We start from the raw sequence: 17,678 nt of genomic DNA on the forward strand, positions 1-17,678 counted from the left end.
AAATTTTAACTAAAAGAAAGGCAAATATGAAAATTATGACTCAGGTCAAATTATAGTATCGAGTAAGTTGCAGAAAGGAAAAAAATTCATAACATGATGCATATGGACAGCAAAGTCAAATCACATTATCTGAATGACATATAAGAGATTTGTCTCACACTGCTTCCATAAAGAGGTGAGCCAGGGTTTTAAAGAGCATGTTTTGGCAAATTTCTGCCTTCTCTGAACCTTTGCCAAAACTATTTCTGGAGTATGAAGGAAAACACATGAAAAAGATTTGGATCTTTTTAGGGACATTATGCAATTGGAAGTTGTTGACATACCTATTATCAACAATTCCTAAAACACCGCCATACCGCAAGAACTACTAATTTTCACAGGAATAATGGAACCCTTCAGGGTAGTTCCATCTACTCATAAACTTGACACCATTACCATCTTTGAGAAGAAATAGGACTATTTCAATTTTAATGTGCCTCACTCATTCCTAATATTTTATGTCTAACCTCTGGTAAAAATTTTCATGTTGTCCAGTTGAATTCACTGAAGATTTTCAAGAATATTCCTAACCAATACTTTTAACTTCAGTTCTCCATCCTCTTATTTTCCACCCAATCTATGCCTTAGTCCTACCTTGAACTACTTATTGCTGTTCTTTAACATGCCAGGCATTTCCATGCATCCTGGAGGTCATTCCTTTGGTACAGTATTCCTGCTCTAGTCTCCTTGGTGAGAGCCTTCTCATTCTGAATATCTAATCCAAATGCATCCCCTTTCTACATTTATTTCTGGGCCAAACAAACCCCCTGCTCTCCTTGGTTTCTAAGTAAATTCATGCATATGAAACTCTAGGAATAGAGTTCTATAGAATCTATAATTCTATAGAATCTATAATTTTCATATTTAAGACAGGAGAGAGAATACAATTTTAGGAAGAGTAGGTCAAAAGTGAATCTATGAAATCCCTGATAATTATTTTTATATTTACCGAATGAGTCAGCCCATTAGAGAGGAAATACAAAAGTGCCTTTAAACACATAAAATTAGTAATAATGAGTACTATTAATTCCCAGTAATATCCTCCCTTGTTTGCTAGAAACTTCAGAGTCATCCTTCCCTACAGTCTCATATGTCGCTGGCCTTAACTTTGCTGAAAATGATATGCACATGGGTGTGTATGTTTTCCCTTTCTGTGCCTGGTTCTACATTGAGATATTATGGCTTTCACTTAATGACTTATGACTTGCACACCTCTGCCACCTAGATCCTGCAGAGGTCACAGAAATGCAGAGTAATTTGGATGCATGAGATGGAAAAGATTTGAAGAAAACTTGCTATTCTTGGCAGGTACTTCTCAAATACACTCCCCAAGCCCCAGAATGACACTGTGCAGTCTCAGCGCTGTTGGCCAGCATTTCTCTGTGCCAAAGCAGATGTTGTCAGCTTGCTCCACACATTTCTGGTTTTCTTTCTCCTCACAGAAGTTGCCAGACTACAGTTCTGGGGCCTGGGTTTACTTTCCTTCATCTTTCTTCAAATTGTACTGCAAAAAATCTCCCTTTCTGCCATCTACTTTATCAACCACATCTTAGTGACTTTAAATCTATATTCTTTCTTTTAATAATCATCCACAACAAGAATGACTGAGACTAAAACCTTCCCAATGGCTAAAAATTTTCCAAGAGAAAAATTTTCTGTATTTCTCACAGGAAGGATTCATAGGACAAGAACTCTACTGTGAATGTAGCACTTCAAATATGACATTGCATCATGAGGTTGATAGTTTTATTGCTTTCCTTATTAAACTGTTGATCCAATGAGAGTAAAGCTTACATCTTCCTCATCTGAATCTCTGACATTTAGAATCCATTACTTCCGCCACCTAATTCTTTCTCACTGCTGTCCCTTTTTATCATTGCCACAGTTACAACATACGTCATCACCCAGATTGTTGCAACTGCCTCCCAATAGTCTATGTTCAGGTTCACCACCTTTCAGTTTATTGTCTTCAGAAGACAAAAATTGTCGTTCTTAATTATGAATCTGACCATGCTACTCTCTGGCTTAGAATCCTATGACTCCTTTGGCTCTTTTATTCCAGTCAGCCTCCCCACCCAGCATGCCCTCACTTAACCCTGTGTGTTAGTCAGCAGACTACTTGCACTTTCCAAAAGGCATCATGCTTTCTTAAACCTTCTCTGCTTGAAGTGTCCTCCCTTCTTTATTTGCCTAGGGAATGCATAGTCACCCTTAAAGACTCTACTTCCTCATCCTCACTACCTCTTTGCTCCCTCTGTACAGCTCTAATATAACACAAGTCTGTTTACTTGACTGTTTTTTAAATTAATTGTGACATCCTGGAAAGCAGATATTGAGTCTTCTTCATCTTTATAATTCCTACTGCCCATTTAGAGTTTGCCACGTCAGCACTAAGGAAGCATTTGTTAAATGAATGAGTACTTACATATGTTAGCACTACCAATATTTTGACCTACCTGTTTTCTCCTCTTAGTGGCAAGTTGCAAACTTACCATGGAAAATTTCTTCATTGTATTCTGACTACGTCTTCCTTCACTTAGAAGGCTCAACAAATGATGCAGTCTGCTTTGCAAGTATATTTGGAAGAGATAGCTATAGGCAAGTACTGGGGATTTCTATCTAGCCAGGTGACAGACTTTTATAAATCCTCACTTAAAAATTTAAGGGATTAAGAATAATTCTGTGAGACTGCTTAAGATGCATATGAAAGAAGATTCATACTTCTTAAAAATTTCTATGTAGATTGGGTATATTTTTAAATTTTCTTTTACACTTCCATAAAGAAACTAGAAGCAAATGAGATGGCTGTGAAGTTACTTCATGATACAACAGGAGAATATAGGACAAAGACTATGAAAATATAAAACCCAATACCACTCTCTGCTTATAAAAGTTCTGAGCTGTCATTATGTAGACCTTTTTTTTTTTTTTTTTTTGGGTGCTGGGGATTGAACCCAGGGTCTTGTGCTTACAAGGCAAGCACTCTACCGACTGAGCTATCTCCCCAACCCCAAACTTTTTATATTTGAAAACTAAGAGCTCTTTTATGAAGTGAAAATAAATTATGTAGAATAAATTACCTTAGAACTCCGTGATCAACACTATGAACTTACTAGTAAAAACTATCACTACAAAAAAGAAAATTAGTGTATATAATCATTTGGGGGACAGGAAAGAGGCTGAAAACTGTAGGCTGAGGTTATTATACTTTAATGGGATAAAAAGTAAATTGATAATCACTCCTACTTTCAAATAGAAGTCTAATGAAATTACTCCAAAGAAAGGCCCTGTGTAGTGATGTTCTTTTTGATGCTTCTGGTACTTTGAAGACACCATATTTGTTTTCTGTTAGAGAAGCAGCAGTTGCTGTTGATGGCCCAACTATATAGGATAAGTCTTTAAAGCAGAAAATCAATTTTTGACAGATATCCTTTCAAAAACAACTTCAAAAGAGATGAAGCTCTTTGGTCTGCATATATACACACCTGGCACTCTCTGAAAAGAAAGATAAATACTAAACATGATCCTGTAACACACACTGTAATGGCACACAAATAGCTTTTATAAAAAGAAAATACACTCTCAACTAATATCATTGGGAATCCTATTAACATATGCTGAGACTGGTGGAGAAAGTAATAGAATCGTTACTGATATAAAGGAGAAGAGTTACTATTTATTCAGCTTCCCTATTCAATTAAGGATAGTATATCACAGAATATAGGAGTAGGAAGAATAAAAAGGTCAAGTTTGAATCCCTGGCAGGTACCTACCTACAAAGTCTGTACAGATCTGTTTGGGCTCAAGTAACTTTGAAGGCACACCCTCCTTTTCCTCGATAGTCCATTTCACCTTTGAACATAGGAGTTACTGGTCCCAAGATAGAGGGCAAACTTACAATGACATAGACTCACAGGGGTCTAGATAAAGAACAGGGACATATGACTAGTCATTAAAGCTAATGATATTAATAATCATGTATTTGAGGATGGTAATACTAAGTAAAGGATCCTTTATAGGAGAAACTTGGAAAATAATTGTTCTATTAATTTTGAAGAATTTGTGGGGGCTGGGGAGACAGCTCAGTTGGTAGAGTGCTTGCCTTGTAAGCACAAGGCCCTGGGTTCAATCCCCAGCACTGCCAAAAAAAAAAAAAAAAGAATTTGTGAATGTCAATACTTTTGCCCAATCCCCAAAAAGGTCCTTATGGCAGGAGAAAGGTTTATGAGAATTTGCTCACACCTTAAGGAAGAATGTTTTTATTTGCTTCTGGAATCAATGACAAATAGTATTAATTCAAAGGAAACTGATTAAAACAATGGGCCTAACCATTAATGCCAAATGTAGTGTGTATATCATATTTAATGTATGTTCACAAAAAATGGTAAGAAACAGACTGAAAGACATTATTTTTGAAATCTTGACAGCCAGTTTTATACTGCATTGCTTTTCTAATGGAACCAGTAGAATAGACCAGAGATGATAGGGTTTAGAACCACACAAATCTGTGGTTAAATCCCCACCCTGCATTTATTAAACTGCTAAGTTATTTAATATCTCCTGAGACTCAGTTTCTTACTCTGTAACAGATTCACACACACACACACACACACACACACACACACACACACCTCTTAACACCGAATAGGTGAAAAATGAAAATTGGAAAAAAAACTACTTATCTAATAGAAAAAATGGAATTATATACATTAGGGAACTGATATTTGTAAAGTACTTAGAGCACACAGTAAGGACTTGATAAATACCAACTACTTTCATTTCTGCTGCTTTAAAATGTTTTGTGGGGGATCAGAAAGGGAGGTAACTCAGTGGTAGGGCTCATGCTTAGCATGTGCAAAGCCCTGGGTTCAATCCCTAGCACCAAAATAAATAAATAAGCTGTCTATTCTCACATGATATTTTTATGTTGATGCCTACCAACACATAGACTTAATCACGCTGTGTTGGAATATAGAAATGCCTGGGGCTAACTTGACTTTTCATTTGCCATTGGTAAGGTGCCAAGGTTCCACTTTCAGAGTAGCCATCATAGTCTGTTCTAAGTTTTTCTATAATGGGAGGCAAAGTTGGTCTTTCTATTCTGAAACGGTAATTTCAGAATAGACCTCTGTTTAAAAATTTTAATTGTACTTAAATACCAAACAAAAATGAAAAATTCCAGTGCCCATAGACTCAATGGACATTTTAAAAATAAAATATAGAAAATTATATACGTTTTAGAACATTAAAATACTACAGAAGTAAGTTGAGGCCTTCTTTGCTCCTTTTAGGACTTCTCTGGAAGACAACTACAGCTACCACAGTATTTTTGTTTTACTTTTCTGTTATTAGAGACAGAACTCAGGATCACACATGCTACACGAGGACCACTGAGCCTCACTGTGCTTTTAAATTGTTAAATTGTGCATCTATTAAAAACATTTAATAAAAACACTGACCAATATGGTTTGAGACTCATTAATTCAAAGTTATTTTTCTGAAAAATGAGATTTTATAACATTTTAAATAAAGCTAATGATAACAGTGAAAAAATGCCTAACAACAGGACATCTGAGCAGTAATTATAGGCTCTAATAGGGCTTTCCACCAGCTATAGGACACTTTGAAAGTATAGTCACACATAACAGTCATTTTTAGATGTGCAGACTATCTGGTGAGAGCATTTTTATATATTTGAAGAGCAACATGACATTTAAATATATGTATAAAGACACAAAGCATTGATATTAATGTTTTTATTCCTTATGTGAGTATCTCATATGCCTTATGTGTCCATCTATTTACTGTGGTTAGAATAAATATCTTCATCTTAAAATCTAAGGACTGAGGGGAATGGGAGATAAAAGTAGAAATGGGAGAGAAGTGTTATACATAATTAAATCTCATTCATTTAGATAACTTTTTTTTTTCAAGAAAGTAGCTTGAGAATTAAATGTTTCAGAAAGAATCCTTTTTTAGGAACATGTGTCTTCTATGAAGATGAAAGATTCAAAGAATAAAAATGATTGAAAAATTTCTCAGTGCATGAAATAACACACAATCATAAGGAAAGGTCCAGAAGGATTTGTTAAAAGTTGTTTCTGGATGGTAGAATTAGAGGAATTTTCATTCTTTTTTTAATTTTAAAAACAAATGGGATGTCATTATTTATTCAGTAAATTTGTCTTATAAAGAAAGCCTACATATAAAAAACTTCTCAATTTGTCTAAATTTTTAATTCTACTTGACTGATAAATGATTAGTAGATCATATCTAGTTTGTCAGTGATAAATAGGCAGTAAGTACTTTAGAAGAAAAATAAGTGGTTAAAGAATAAACTAAGAAGCATTGAAAAATAAATCAACAGAGTTGACAGCAAAGAATTTGGAGCAAAGAGAAGGATTTTATAGATGGGTATCTCCTATGGAAGACAGGGAGAGAAAAACCACAAGAATATAACTTCAGATAGTGGGGAGAACTTCCCTGAGTGTGAAACTCATTATAACATGATCACAATCTTTAAGGAAAAAAAAAATCCATTAATAGCTTTCATGTTCCAAACCAGGAAGAAATAATGGCTACTGCATGTCTCACACATGGTAGGCTTGGAAAGTTTTCTAGAATTCTTATTTTTTGAAATGAATTACTTTGTGTTTTATTTCAAGATCCTCCATTATAACCAAAAGGAAAATTTAACTGGGAATGAAGAGGTTTCTAAAATAATCACTATTGTGTCCAAAGTTTATATTCATCAGCTTTGTGGCTGATTTTTCATTTTGAAATATGACTAAAACCTAATAATCTGAATCTGTCATAATTCTATGAAGACTAAGAATTTGTCTATTATATGCATATAATATCATGGACAATGATGATCTCCAACTTGATTACTTAAAATTCCAAGGTTCTTTTAAGCAACAACAGTACTTTCCAGTCTCTAAATAATAATTTGATTATATGAATGGTGTGAATCTACATCATGGACAACCATAGAAATGAAAAGTTGTACCCCATTTGTGTACAGTGAATCAAAATGCACTCTGTAAAAATAAAAAAAGAAATTACCTATAATCATGTCAATCTGTTTATATCATCTTTAAAATTGGAATTAATATTGCAAATACAAAAGCCATGGCCCTGCTTTCTAACCATGGGCAAGATATGTGATTGCTCTGTACCTCAAATTCCTCACCTACAAAATTCAGTTCTATACACACACACACACACACACACACACACACACACACACACACACACACACACACCATAGGTTATTGAAAAGATTATATAATTTGTGCAGAGAAAATACCGAGAATTGTGCTTGGCACATAGTTATGTGTTTCTGTTATCATCATTATTATTACATTACCATTAGTGCATTATGATGACATTACAAATGTTATAACAATTGTATTTAGAAGCAAAATATCCACATTCCATTGCAGACTTATAGGATGACAAATTCCTTCATTTTAAGAATGGTTATGGAGAAAATGGTACACAAATTGAAGATAAAATAGATAAGTCACTTAAAATGGATGTTTAGAAAAAGAAACCAGGATTTTTATCATCCTTTAAAACAAATGTTCCCAGCATGACAGAGTTTGCAAATTGCTGTGAAACACGCTTTTTAATTTGGAAGTGCTAACATGCTAGCAGTATGTTTACTCTCAGATAAAAGAAGCTTCAGAAATAAAAGCTCATGTAAGGGAAAAACAAGCAAACTTTACTTAAAAGTTTATATGTTTATCTATAGCAACCTATATTCAATTATAGTAGATAATCTATATGCTTTTAGTTGACTGTTTAGCCCTACTTCTATTATATATGTGTGTGTATGTGTATATCCCCAACAATGATGTTTAAAACTCAAGAGTTCAGATTTTAACTCACATCCTCCTATCTGTTTATAGTACTGAAAAAAAAAAAAAAAAAAGTCAGATTAGTGGATGTACGTACACAAAACACACACCATTGATTGTCTTGATGAGCTGCTGCTCTAGAGACCAAAAAACACATAATTAAAACTCAAATCCCATATAAAGCATAATATTTACATTTTACAAAATACTATCTAACAGTGTGCCTCCTTATTTGGTTATGTTTATCATCTCCTTGACATGCTTTCTCATGTATTTGAAATTTATAAAGGGACCAAAAAACCAACCAATCAACCAACCAATCAACCTCAGGAACACTAGTGGAAAGAGGTAAATGCTATGTGGAGGGCTAGGTAGCCAGTGCTGAACCTACTACTAAGATCTGAAAACATAATTGTAAATCATTATGGTTGGATCAAGCAAGGTAAAAGAATCACCCAGTAAAACTCACCTTGAAAATACCATGTTTGGGAAAAGTTTATTCAAGAAGACAAGTTAAATTTGTCTCATCACATCAGGCCTTTAAAAAGTGTGCAGAAACCTAGAGATAGGTAACAATACTACACTACTTAGGAAAACAAAAAGGAAAGTAACAGCATCTCTTCTTTGGAAATTTCATGAAAGATGATATCACTGCTCTGGAAAGCTAAAGTATATTATGATTTCAACTGAAGAAGGAGGTATAGATGATTATACAAATAATGGTTTAGTGTCATCTCTTGTGTAAAAATTTTTCTTCTGCTACAACATTTGCTTTATATCTCTTTTTAGCTATAGGTAATAGGTGGCCAAATTATCTTTCCATTCTCATCTTGAGTGTGAGTATACCCATTTTGTTCTAGACTCAATGTAATTTTGCTCCCATTAAATAAGGACTATGGTTAAATTAGAGGAAAAGAAAATTAACAGGTTGCAATAAGAATCTGTCTATCAGGGTAACAAGATAGTAATAGTAATTGAGTCATTTTACCCTTCTTTCCTAGGAAATGAAATCCAAAGAGGATCTTCTCCAACCAACAAACAACCTACAGAGCCGGACAGAACCAGGCTTGAAGAACAAGTTCAGTCTAAAGGTCTAGTAGAACAAAACATTCAGCAAAAGGTAGAGAAAAGTCAAAGTCAAATATTAGACTGCATGGGAATAACTTTAAATCTTCAGAAGTCTATGTGATTACTATCAACAGTGTGGTACTCTAGGGGGATAAGGGTAAGATGCTTGAGACCAAAACCATTTTGGGTTTTGAAATTTTTTTAAAATTTTAGAATATTTGCAATTACATAAGGTGATATCTTGGGGACAGAACCCAAATCTAAATATTATTCATTTATGTTTCAGGTATACCTTATAATATACCTTGAGGGCAATTCTATCTAATATTTTTAGTGCATCTATGATTTGACTGCAACTTGTCACATGAGGCCAGGTGTGGAATTTTCCATTTGTGGCATCATTTGGACACTCAAATAGTTTGAGATTTTGAAGCATTTTGGATTTTTGGATTAGAGATACCCAAACTATACTATTTCTTTATTTTTTGGATTGTTTTTGCAGATTAGGGAGACATTAAGATTACACTAAAGTGCAAAGAATGTTAGAATAGGAAGGAACCTTGCTAATGATCTGTAATGAGAACAACCACATGCATATTCAGGCTGGACTAGGACAGTCATACTTTACTTTTCTTTTCAGTACTGTCAATAGCTATCTCACACCCCGTCCCCATTTTCAAAATGAGGGCAGGACTCTTGTCTTTTTAACTATTTCTCTATGTCTCTGACCCAGGTATACAGGTTGACTGCTAAATTCCCAAGCTGTTCAAGGCTGATAATTTAATAGAAATAGTGCTACAGAACCTATGAATTTCACTAATTAGCAATAAAACATCACTACTTTTGAACTGCTGAAGTGACTGTAACTTACAGATGAGGAAAGGCTTTCAATGATTATGCAAATTGCAGTCAACCATTATCTCTATCCCAAAGGAAAATCCACTCATCCTCCATATCTACTATAAGTTCATTTTTAGCTACATGCAGTGGGTAGACAACCAGTTTTTTCCATCCCCATCTTAAGCAGTAGTGTGATCATCTAGTTTCCAGGCTCAGTGTAATTTTGCCTCCACTCATGTATAAGTACTAGAATTGGAATTAACTTGCTATGCAAATATTAATATGCCATGGCAAGAAGTTTTCAGTTTAGAACTTAGGATGACAGTAAGTTAAACCATCCATCTGTCTTCCATAGAAACTGAAATTGCCAACAATTTTCTTATGATTGATCCTCTGTTTTAATATTTAAATAAATATTACCAATAATTTTTAATCATAAGTCCACTTTCCATGAAGCTAAGACTCTTAATTTAATTACTGGCCTAGTTTCGAAATGCCCATAATTACTGCCAATCAATTGGTAAAACAAAATTATACAGAAAAGTGTATGCGTAAGTAACTGACACTCATTCTTCTTGAAAAAAAATTACTCAATAATACAAACTAGTACACTGATCATTTATAACATAATTCTATTCTGTGCTCTTACCACGAAAGGGAAATATTTGTTTCTCTTTAAGAAATTCCTGATACTTTAAAAATTTATTTTTAATGGTGTTTATATATTATGACAACTTTTTACAATGACTTCAAAGAACAAAAAAAGAACAAATAAATAAGGATGATGTATATACCCTTAGAAAAAATATATATTGCTGGACTAATCAATTATTTATATTTAACAAACTTTTTCTATATATTGCCTGTATGTGAGACTAAGTCAAATAATTATTTTACTATGAGTAATTATTGTCTTTTGTGAACGTATGATAATTGGACCGTATTTATGACAAAGATGGCATTACATGAATTATCCATAATCTATGCATATTTAAAATTATTTTCCACTAAACTTTCAATGACTGAATTACTCCAAATAAACTCTACCAACTATCTTTCTAGAAAACAACATATTTGTAAGATTTTAACTAAGGTTAAGTAAAGCCTGCGATTATTAAATAAAAGAAAGGCAACTGGCCCACGTGAAATGAACTTGTCTGTTTTCACTGCCTACTTCTTTCATCTATGAAGCTGAAACTAAAAAAATAACAAAAAAAACTGAGTTAATGCGATTATAAATTTAGAAAACTATCATAAGCTATATAGTGATATAAATAAGGACGTGATAACAAAATGTATATTAGAATGCAATTTTCACATTTGTACAATAATTTTACACTGGATTATGAAATAATGAGACCCATAGCAATTCAACAAAAGAACAGACACTGTTAAAGAAACAAATATTTCCCTTTATTTGATTATATTACATCTACTCATGGGATATTTATGATTGAAATTCTCAATTACAAGCCTATAAATAATACTTACTATTCAACTGAAAACCAGACAGTAAATAGCAACATATATTTGCAAAGATTATTCATGGAAAGTGATATCCATGCCAACTCAGTAGATTAGGAATTGTCAGTATTTAAGAATCAAAAGAGTAATGCTCAAGAATATTTTATGAACAGTGAGTTTGCCTTACTCCTTTGCCAGCTGCACATTGGTAGGTTTTGCTCCAATAGGTATCCCATATTTGTGTAAAGTGTTAATCAAAATCTCCCTCATGTCATTGTTGTAGGAGTCAAAGTCAAACACATTCCGAACCACACTGGAGAGACCTTCAGTGGGGAATTTCTGTATTAAAAAAAAATTTAAAAAAAATACTTATCATGTATTCGATAAAGTATAAAACATTATAAAGATTTATTAAACTGACAGAACAAAATGCACAAATGAACTTTAACAGAAATTTACTAGCCTGTTAGATACAGAGATAGTAGGAAAACATACATTTTTCTCTCTTAATGTTTGCTGAGATGACTTAATACTCTTTTTCTTTTTAAATAAATACTAGAATTTCAGGAGTAACAGTTCCTACTCTCAAATACCAGGGAGAACTCAGAACCTGGTGTTCAGTGACTGTCCCTGCTTTCTGAAACCTCCAGTCCTTAAAAGGAGTACCAGACGACCAATTTAAAAATGTTAGTTAAGTAAAGGGAAGTGTTAATGCCAACACAAAAGTACTTAGAAAAATTAGTCTATAAATAAATAAAAATAGATAAAGGAACAAGAAAAGAAGGGAAGAAGAATGTAAAAGTATAAGAAGTAGAAAAATAGGGAACAGTTGAGGGTAAGAAAACAAGTACCATTATAGCTAAATGTACGTGGGTGGTTCCTTTGGATTCTTTAATGGTTCTGTTTCTGTTTTGATTTTCTTTAGGTACGGGGATCTAAGTTGGCTGAATTGGATTTATCATGATTTTATAGGTAAAATAAAGCTTTCTATTATTTCTGATTGTTCTTCCCAAATATATACTTTTAATTCACAGATAACTTCATAAATTTATGGGATAGAATGTGGTGTTGCAATATATCTGTATGCATTATGGGATGAGTAAATCAAGCAAATTAACATCCCTCCCTATTCTCACTGCCTCACTCTCTTACCTCACCTTCCCTCACCCCCCCCCCCCGCAAAAAAAAAAAATTCTCCAACAAATTTCCTAGTTGCGTGGTGATGATCATGGTACAGAAGTTTGCCAAAGCCAATTCAGAGGCCGAACAGATAATGGTCATTGGTCTTCCACATTCACAACTTAAACACTGCAGATCAATGTATCATGTATTTGGATTATTTCTAGAAATTCAAAGACTAGGTATAAATTACACAGTCTGAATTAAAAGAGATCAATGGCTTCTTCTAAACCTCTGTGCATGGGTGGGTGCATACCTGTAAGTGTTTGACGATGTTTACTACTTCCCTGGTGGAATAAGGATAGCTAATAATGCCCTGGTCAGCCAAATTTCGCAGCTCCCCAAAGGCAGCCACAAGCTTCTGAAGGATGGGCTCTGGCACATTTGGTCCATACTGTTTGAGCATCTCAAGTTCTGAGTGAGGCTTGGGGTTGTCAACTGCATGGCAGCTAAAAATGTCACCTAAGGGAGAAAAAAGATTTACATTTATCATGTGACTAAACCATTATAATGCCACTGGATAAAATGCAGTACTTGTTTGAAGAGTTACTGGTTGCTCATCAAAGCACAGAAAGCCCATCCAACAATAATGTGGTAGACAGAAGAAAAGAAATGACTGAAGTGGAAGAAATCTGGGTGATGGTGATTTATTCTGCATGAGTATTTTTCCCTATTAAAAATTATATAACACTTGAATAAATGCTTCCTGGGATACTGCAATACAAAGGTAAAGTATCCTCTATATCTCTGCCAATGTCACTCCCTCTCTAAAAGGCACTCAGTGGTAACAGTTCAGGACATTTATTTCTCTAGACCTGATTTAGTACTCTTAAAATAAATGTATACATAGAGACAAATGTAGTTTTAGTAATTTATTCATTTTCCACTAATAAGAGTATATTTTTCATATGGTTCTGAAATTGCCTTTTTACTTTTAATAAATATTGAAGATCTTCAGAAATTATGTATATCCATCTTATGTGAATGCTTTTTTTATGCATTCCAAAAATGGAGAATTAGTATCATCATTCCCCAAATAAATTATATCTTGTGCAGATTGCTAAAATATATTTGAGAGGAGAGTTTTAGAAAAGGAAAACTGCAGATATGTTTTTTAATTTAAAATCAAGAAAAGGTATTCTAAATGCAAAATATTTAATCTGTTATTTAGACAAGAAAAGAATTAGAGAAATGCACTTTATTCTCAAAAGAAGGATGAATTTATCATGCTGAGTCATAAAATTCTTTGATCCATAATCTAAAAGAACAGGTACAAAGGGAATTAAAATAAATAAACTTAAATTATTTACTGGGTTCATTTTAGAAAAGAAGACACCTAGCCAGGAAGCAGTAAGATCTTACTTTGATTTAGAAACCACCTGAATAAAGTTATTATGTGTGTGATTGTGTGGGAGTGGGTGTCTGTGCATGTACGTATATATATGTGCATGTATATTTAAAAGAAACTCAATTAAAATGAAAGCCATGATAACTTATACCTTTTATCTCATAAAGTTTTCAAATACAAACATATAGAACAGTTTTTACTATTTTTGCTGAAATTAAATTTAACACTGATACAAAAAGATAATCAGGCCCACATTTATTCATTCACTAAATAATTAATAAACATCTATGTGCCAAGTACAATCCTAGGTACTTTATATGCATTTATGTATTTTATATGTATCAAAAATTCCCTATCCTAGTGAAGTTTATATTCTGGGACAGGTAGATAAATGTTAACTATTAGAAAGTACATGTTTCAAAGAAAAAAGAAAAAGAAAGGCATAAAATAGGAAAGTAGAAGTAGTTATGGTGGTGAAGATCAGCCAGGTAGAACTCATTGAGAAGGTAACATCTGAGAAAATATAGATATCTGGGGGAAGAGCATCCTAGGCACTGAGTAAAGCTAATGAAAGACCCTCAGGCAAAAATGCCTGGCATGTGAAAGAAAAAGGAAGAACAGAATGACTGGAACAGAATGAATGATAGAGCAGTTGAGAGCAGGACAGGGCAGGAGGTCAGAAAGACAAGATGTGGGAGACATCTCTCACAGGACATTACAGACTGTTATAAAGACTACTTACAGTCAAAGTAAAGTGGGAAGCCAGGGAGGAATTTTAACAAAATAATGAAAGAATGGACTGCTGTGTTGAGAAGAGACTACAGAAGGGTATTGGGAAACAAATGTCCATGGATCTGTAGCATTATAGCATATCTTATTGGCAAAGGCACTGACTCTACTGACTATATTTCTAAGAATGTTTGGAAAAAAGCAAATATCTTTACCTCTGGAACAACATAAGGCATACTTATTGTCTGTTATAAAAGATTTGGATTACCTAAGATCAAGGTTCCTCTCCTGTAAAGCATCTCATGCAAATGCAGGAATCATTGGGTCCTCTTTGTGCTATCCTGTGGGACCTAGGCCTTGAGGAACTGGTACAAATGCTGATGCTCTGACTACTGCTTTTGCTACGAGTAATAATCCTTCCTCTTCCTCTGACCCAGGAGTCCAGTGTCTTCTCTCATAAAACTGTGGCAAGCTAATTTGTTAGGTGAAAGGTAGGTAGGGTAAAATCTTAGGTCCCTCACGATCAAGACAAAAGGCAACAGTGGAAACAGGGAGACCCATTAGAGAACCATTAGGAATAATTCAGATGAGAGACTATGGTGGCTTAGATCAGAATCATGGTCAGTGAAAGTGATGAATATAATTATAATATAATTATGATGTAATATAATGAATACAACATAATTCTGAATACATTTTAAGGATAGAGACAATAAGATTTCATGATAGATGGTAATAAATCAAGAGGAAAGAGAAAAGTCAAGAAATTTTTTTTTGATCAAAGGAAGATAGGAGTTATCAATTGAATGAAAAAAAAAAAAGACTATAAATCAAGAAAAGTAAATTCATTGTGGACATGTTAGATCCAAGATATAGGAGCTATTGAATAGGCAGTTGGATGTCAGCATGGAGTTTCGGAGACAGGTCTGAAATGGAAATAAAAATTTGGAAATAACAAGAATATAAATGGTATTTACAAACATAACATGTTCTGATTTTACCAAGGAATGAGTATAGATAGGTAAAAGAAAACTAGAAACATTCTACCAAGCATCCAAAAAAGAGGCTGAGAAGGAACAGTTAGTAAGTAGAAAGAACCCAAAAAAGCAGGTGGAAGAGAACTGGAAGTCAAATACAAGAAAGTGCATTAAGGAAAAGAGGGTGACCAACTGTGTCAACTCCATTCAGTACTACTATAAGATTAAATGATGACTACATACCGATCACCAGATTTAACACTGGAAAAGTCCCTGATAACCTAGACAAGAATGTTTCTGCAGAGAGATGGGAACAAAAATCTTACAAGAATGAACTTGAGAGAGTGGTGAAGAAGAAATGGAGATAGCAAGTACAGACAATTCTTCTGAGCACTAAAAACTGTTGTGAGGAGTTCGGCTACAAAGAATAGTAGAAGAATCCAATAGCAGCTGGCAAAAAAAAAAAAAAAAAAAAAAGGAGGAGAATGATTAAGAGGGTCTTTTTTTGAAGACTGAAGACATCTTAAAAGGAAACAAAGTTGATTGCTGATGGGAACAACTGAACAGAGATGGAAACTGCTGCTACAAGAGAGGGAAGGCAGAACTGTTCAAGCTGTATCCTTGAGAAGGTGGAATTGTGTGCTCATCTGGAGGAACTGGTTTTGATGAAAGTGTGAACAGTTTACCAGGAAACAGTGGGAAAACAGAACACTGTGGGTGGAATATTCTGTGGTAGTAAATCTATGGACATGAATTCCTAATTACTTTCATTTTTTTCTCAGTGTAGTAGGAAGCCAGGAAAAAAAATAACAGGCCTCTGGAAAGCAAGTCAGGAAACTGAATCCTGGTTAGGAATGGGTCCTCCATATCTAACTGGTGGTATGGACTGGTAGGAAAGTGAAGGAGATTTTTTCTTCTATGTTTCAATTTCTCACAGGTGAGTGCAGAAGTATTATAAAATTTTAAAACAAACAAAGCAGTGTTAGAGCTATAAGAAGAGAAAATCTGAATTATCTGCCTAGGAAAAAAGGAAAGTGAAAAACTAGGGAGGCACAGTGTGATTGCACTAAGGGACACTTGAGGTCCCTAGTCAAGAAAAGTGAGGTTGGTCAGAGTGGTTTTGTGCTTTTTCCAACCACATTCAGCTGCACATGTGTAGGTTCCATGTGTCAGAGAGCTGATAGGAAACAGCTGACAAGGAAACTGAAGATGTATGCAAGAGAGCAATAAATGTGAAGGATCATAGAATATAAGCTGGGTAAGGTGGGAAACAGGCTGGGCAAAGAAGGGAGTGGGCAAGTGAAGAGGTGGTAGGATTGGAGCTTCCTAATCGGTTTGAAGAGTTGCAGGATTTGGGATACTTACTTAGAAGCAGTAGCAAGAAAGATTGGAGGTGGTACAATGATGAAATGAGATTCCCAGGAAAAGTTATAATAGAATTATAAGATTGAGATTATAGAAGGGTTTCAGTAATTAAAACTGCAGTATGGCAATGGGGGTGAGTGGCCGAGGTATAAGATAAGATCACTGGAATAAAAACATCCAAGAAGCCGTAAGTCCAGAGAGTTGGAAGGGCTGCATGCATTATACTGCAAACAATCCCAGAGGAGGAGTAGCATTGGACAAAATGTCAGTGAACAAAGAAAAAAAAATCATGGAAAAAGGACGAGGAGGTAGATGTCAGCAACAAGGGGTTGCTTCATGGTATAATCTGATGAAAAGAGATATAAAGCTAGGAATTTTTAGGGAAGAAACAAAGAGAATGACCCAGAAATAGCAATAAGACACAAAGACTCTTTACTTTGTCTAGACCCAGTATGAGAGAAACACACACACACACACTGCACAAAAGGACTTCAGTGGAAGGAGTGACCACAGGGAGGCCTGAAATTTCATCTGAGTCACAGTGGATTTCAGGAATCAGGGGTGGATGGAAGATGGAGACAGAATAGGGAATTAATGTTCTTGTAGACCTTAATATGATGGGGTGACCTATGAAGAACCTGGATAAAAAGAAGAACTCGAACTTTTCACACTGGAAACAGTTACAAGTTTACTTCAGTGTGTTCACATTGCTACATTTGTAAGAGTATCAGTAATATATGAATTGTTAATGGCCTTTAAAGTAATATCGGTATATAGTAAAAAAAAATACAAAAACAGTAAAATGAA

The 17,678-nt window shown here is 34.3% G+C and overlaps 1 protein-coding gene across 2 annotated transcripts in view; it reads right to left on the bottom strand.

The window, feature by feature from the left end:
- Positions 1–17,678, bottom strand: part of VWA8 (von Willebrand factor A domain containing 8) — a 718,869-nt gene that overhangs the window by 444,555 nt on the left and 256,636 nt on the right. For both annotated transcript variants that reach the window (XM_079136497.1, XM_079136496.1), the window contains exons 25-26: positions 12,709–12,914; positions 11,461–11,612 (exon numbers count right to left, since the gene is read on the bottom strand). In XM_079136497.1, the coding sequence (XP_078992623.1) occupies positions 11,461–11,612; positions 12,709–12,914 (358 nt within the window). The remainder of the gene's footprint in view (positions 1–11,460; positions 11,613–12,708; positions 12,915–17,678) is intronic.

The sequence above is a fragment of the Sciurus vulgaris genome, assembly GCF_902686455.1.
Source record: "Sciurus vulgaris genome assembly, chromosome: 4".
Lineage (NCBI taxonomy): Eukaryota > Metazoa > Chordata > Mammalia > Rodentia > Sciuridae > Sciurus > Sciurus vulgaris.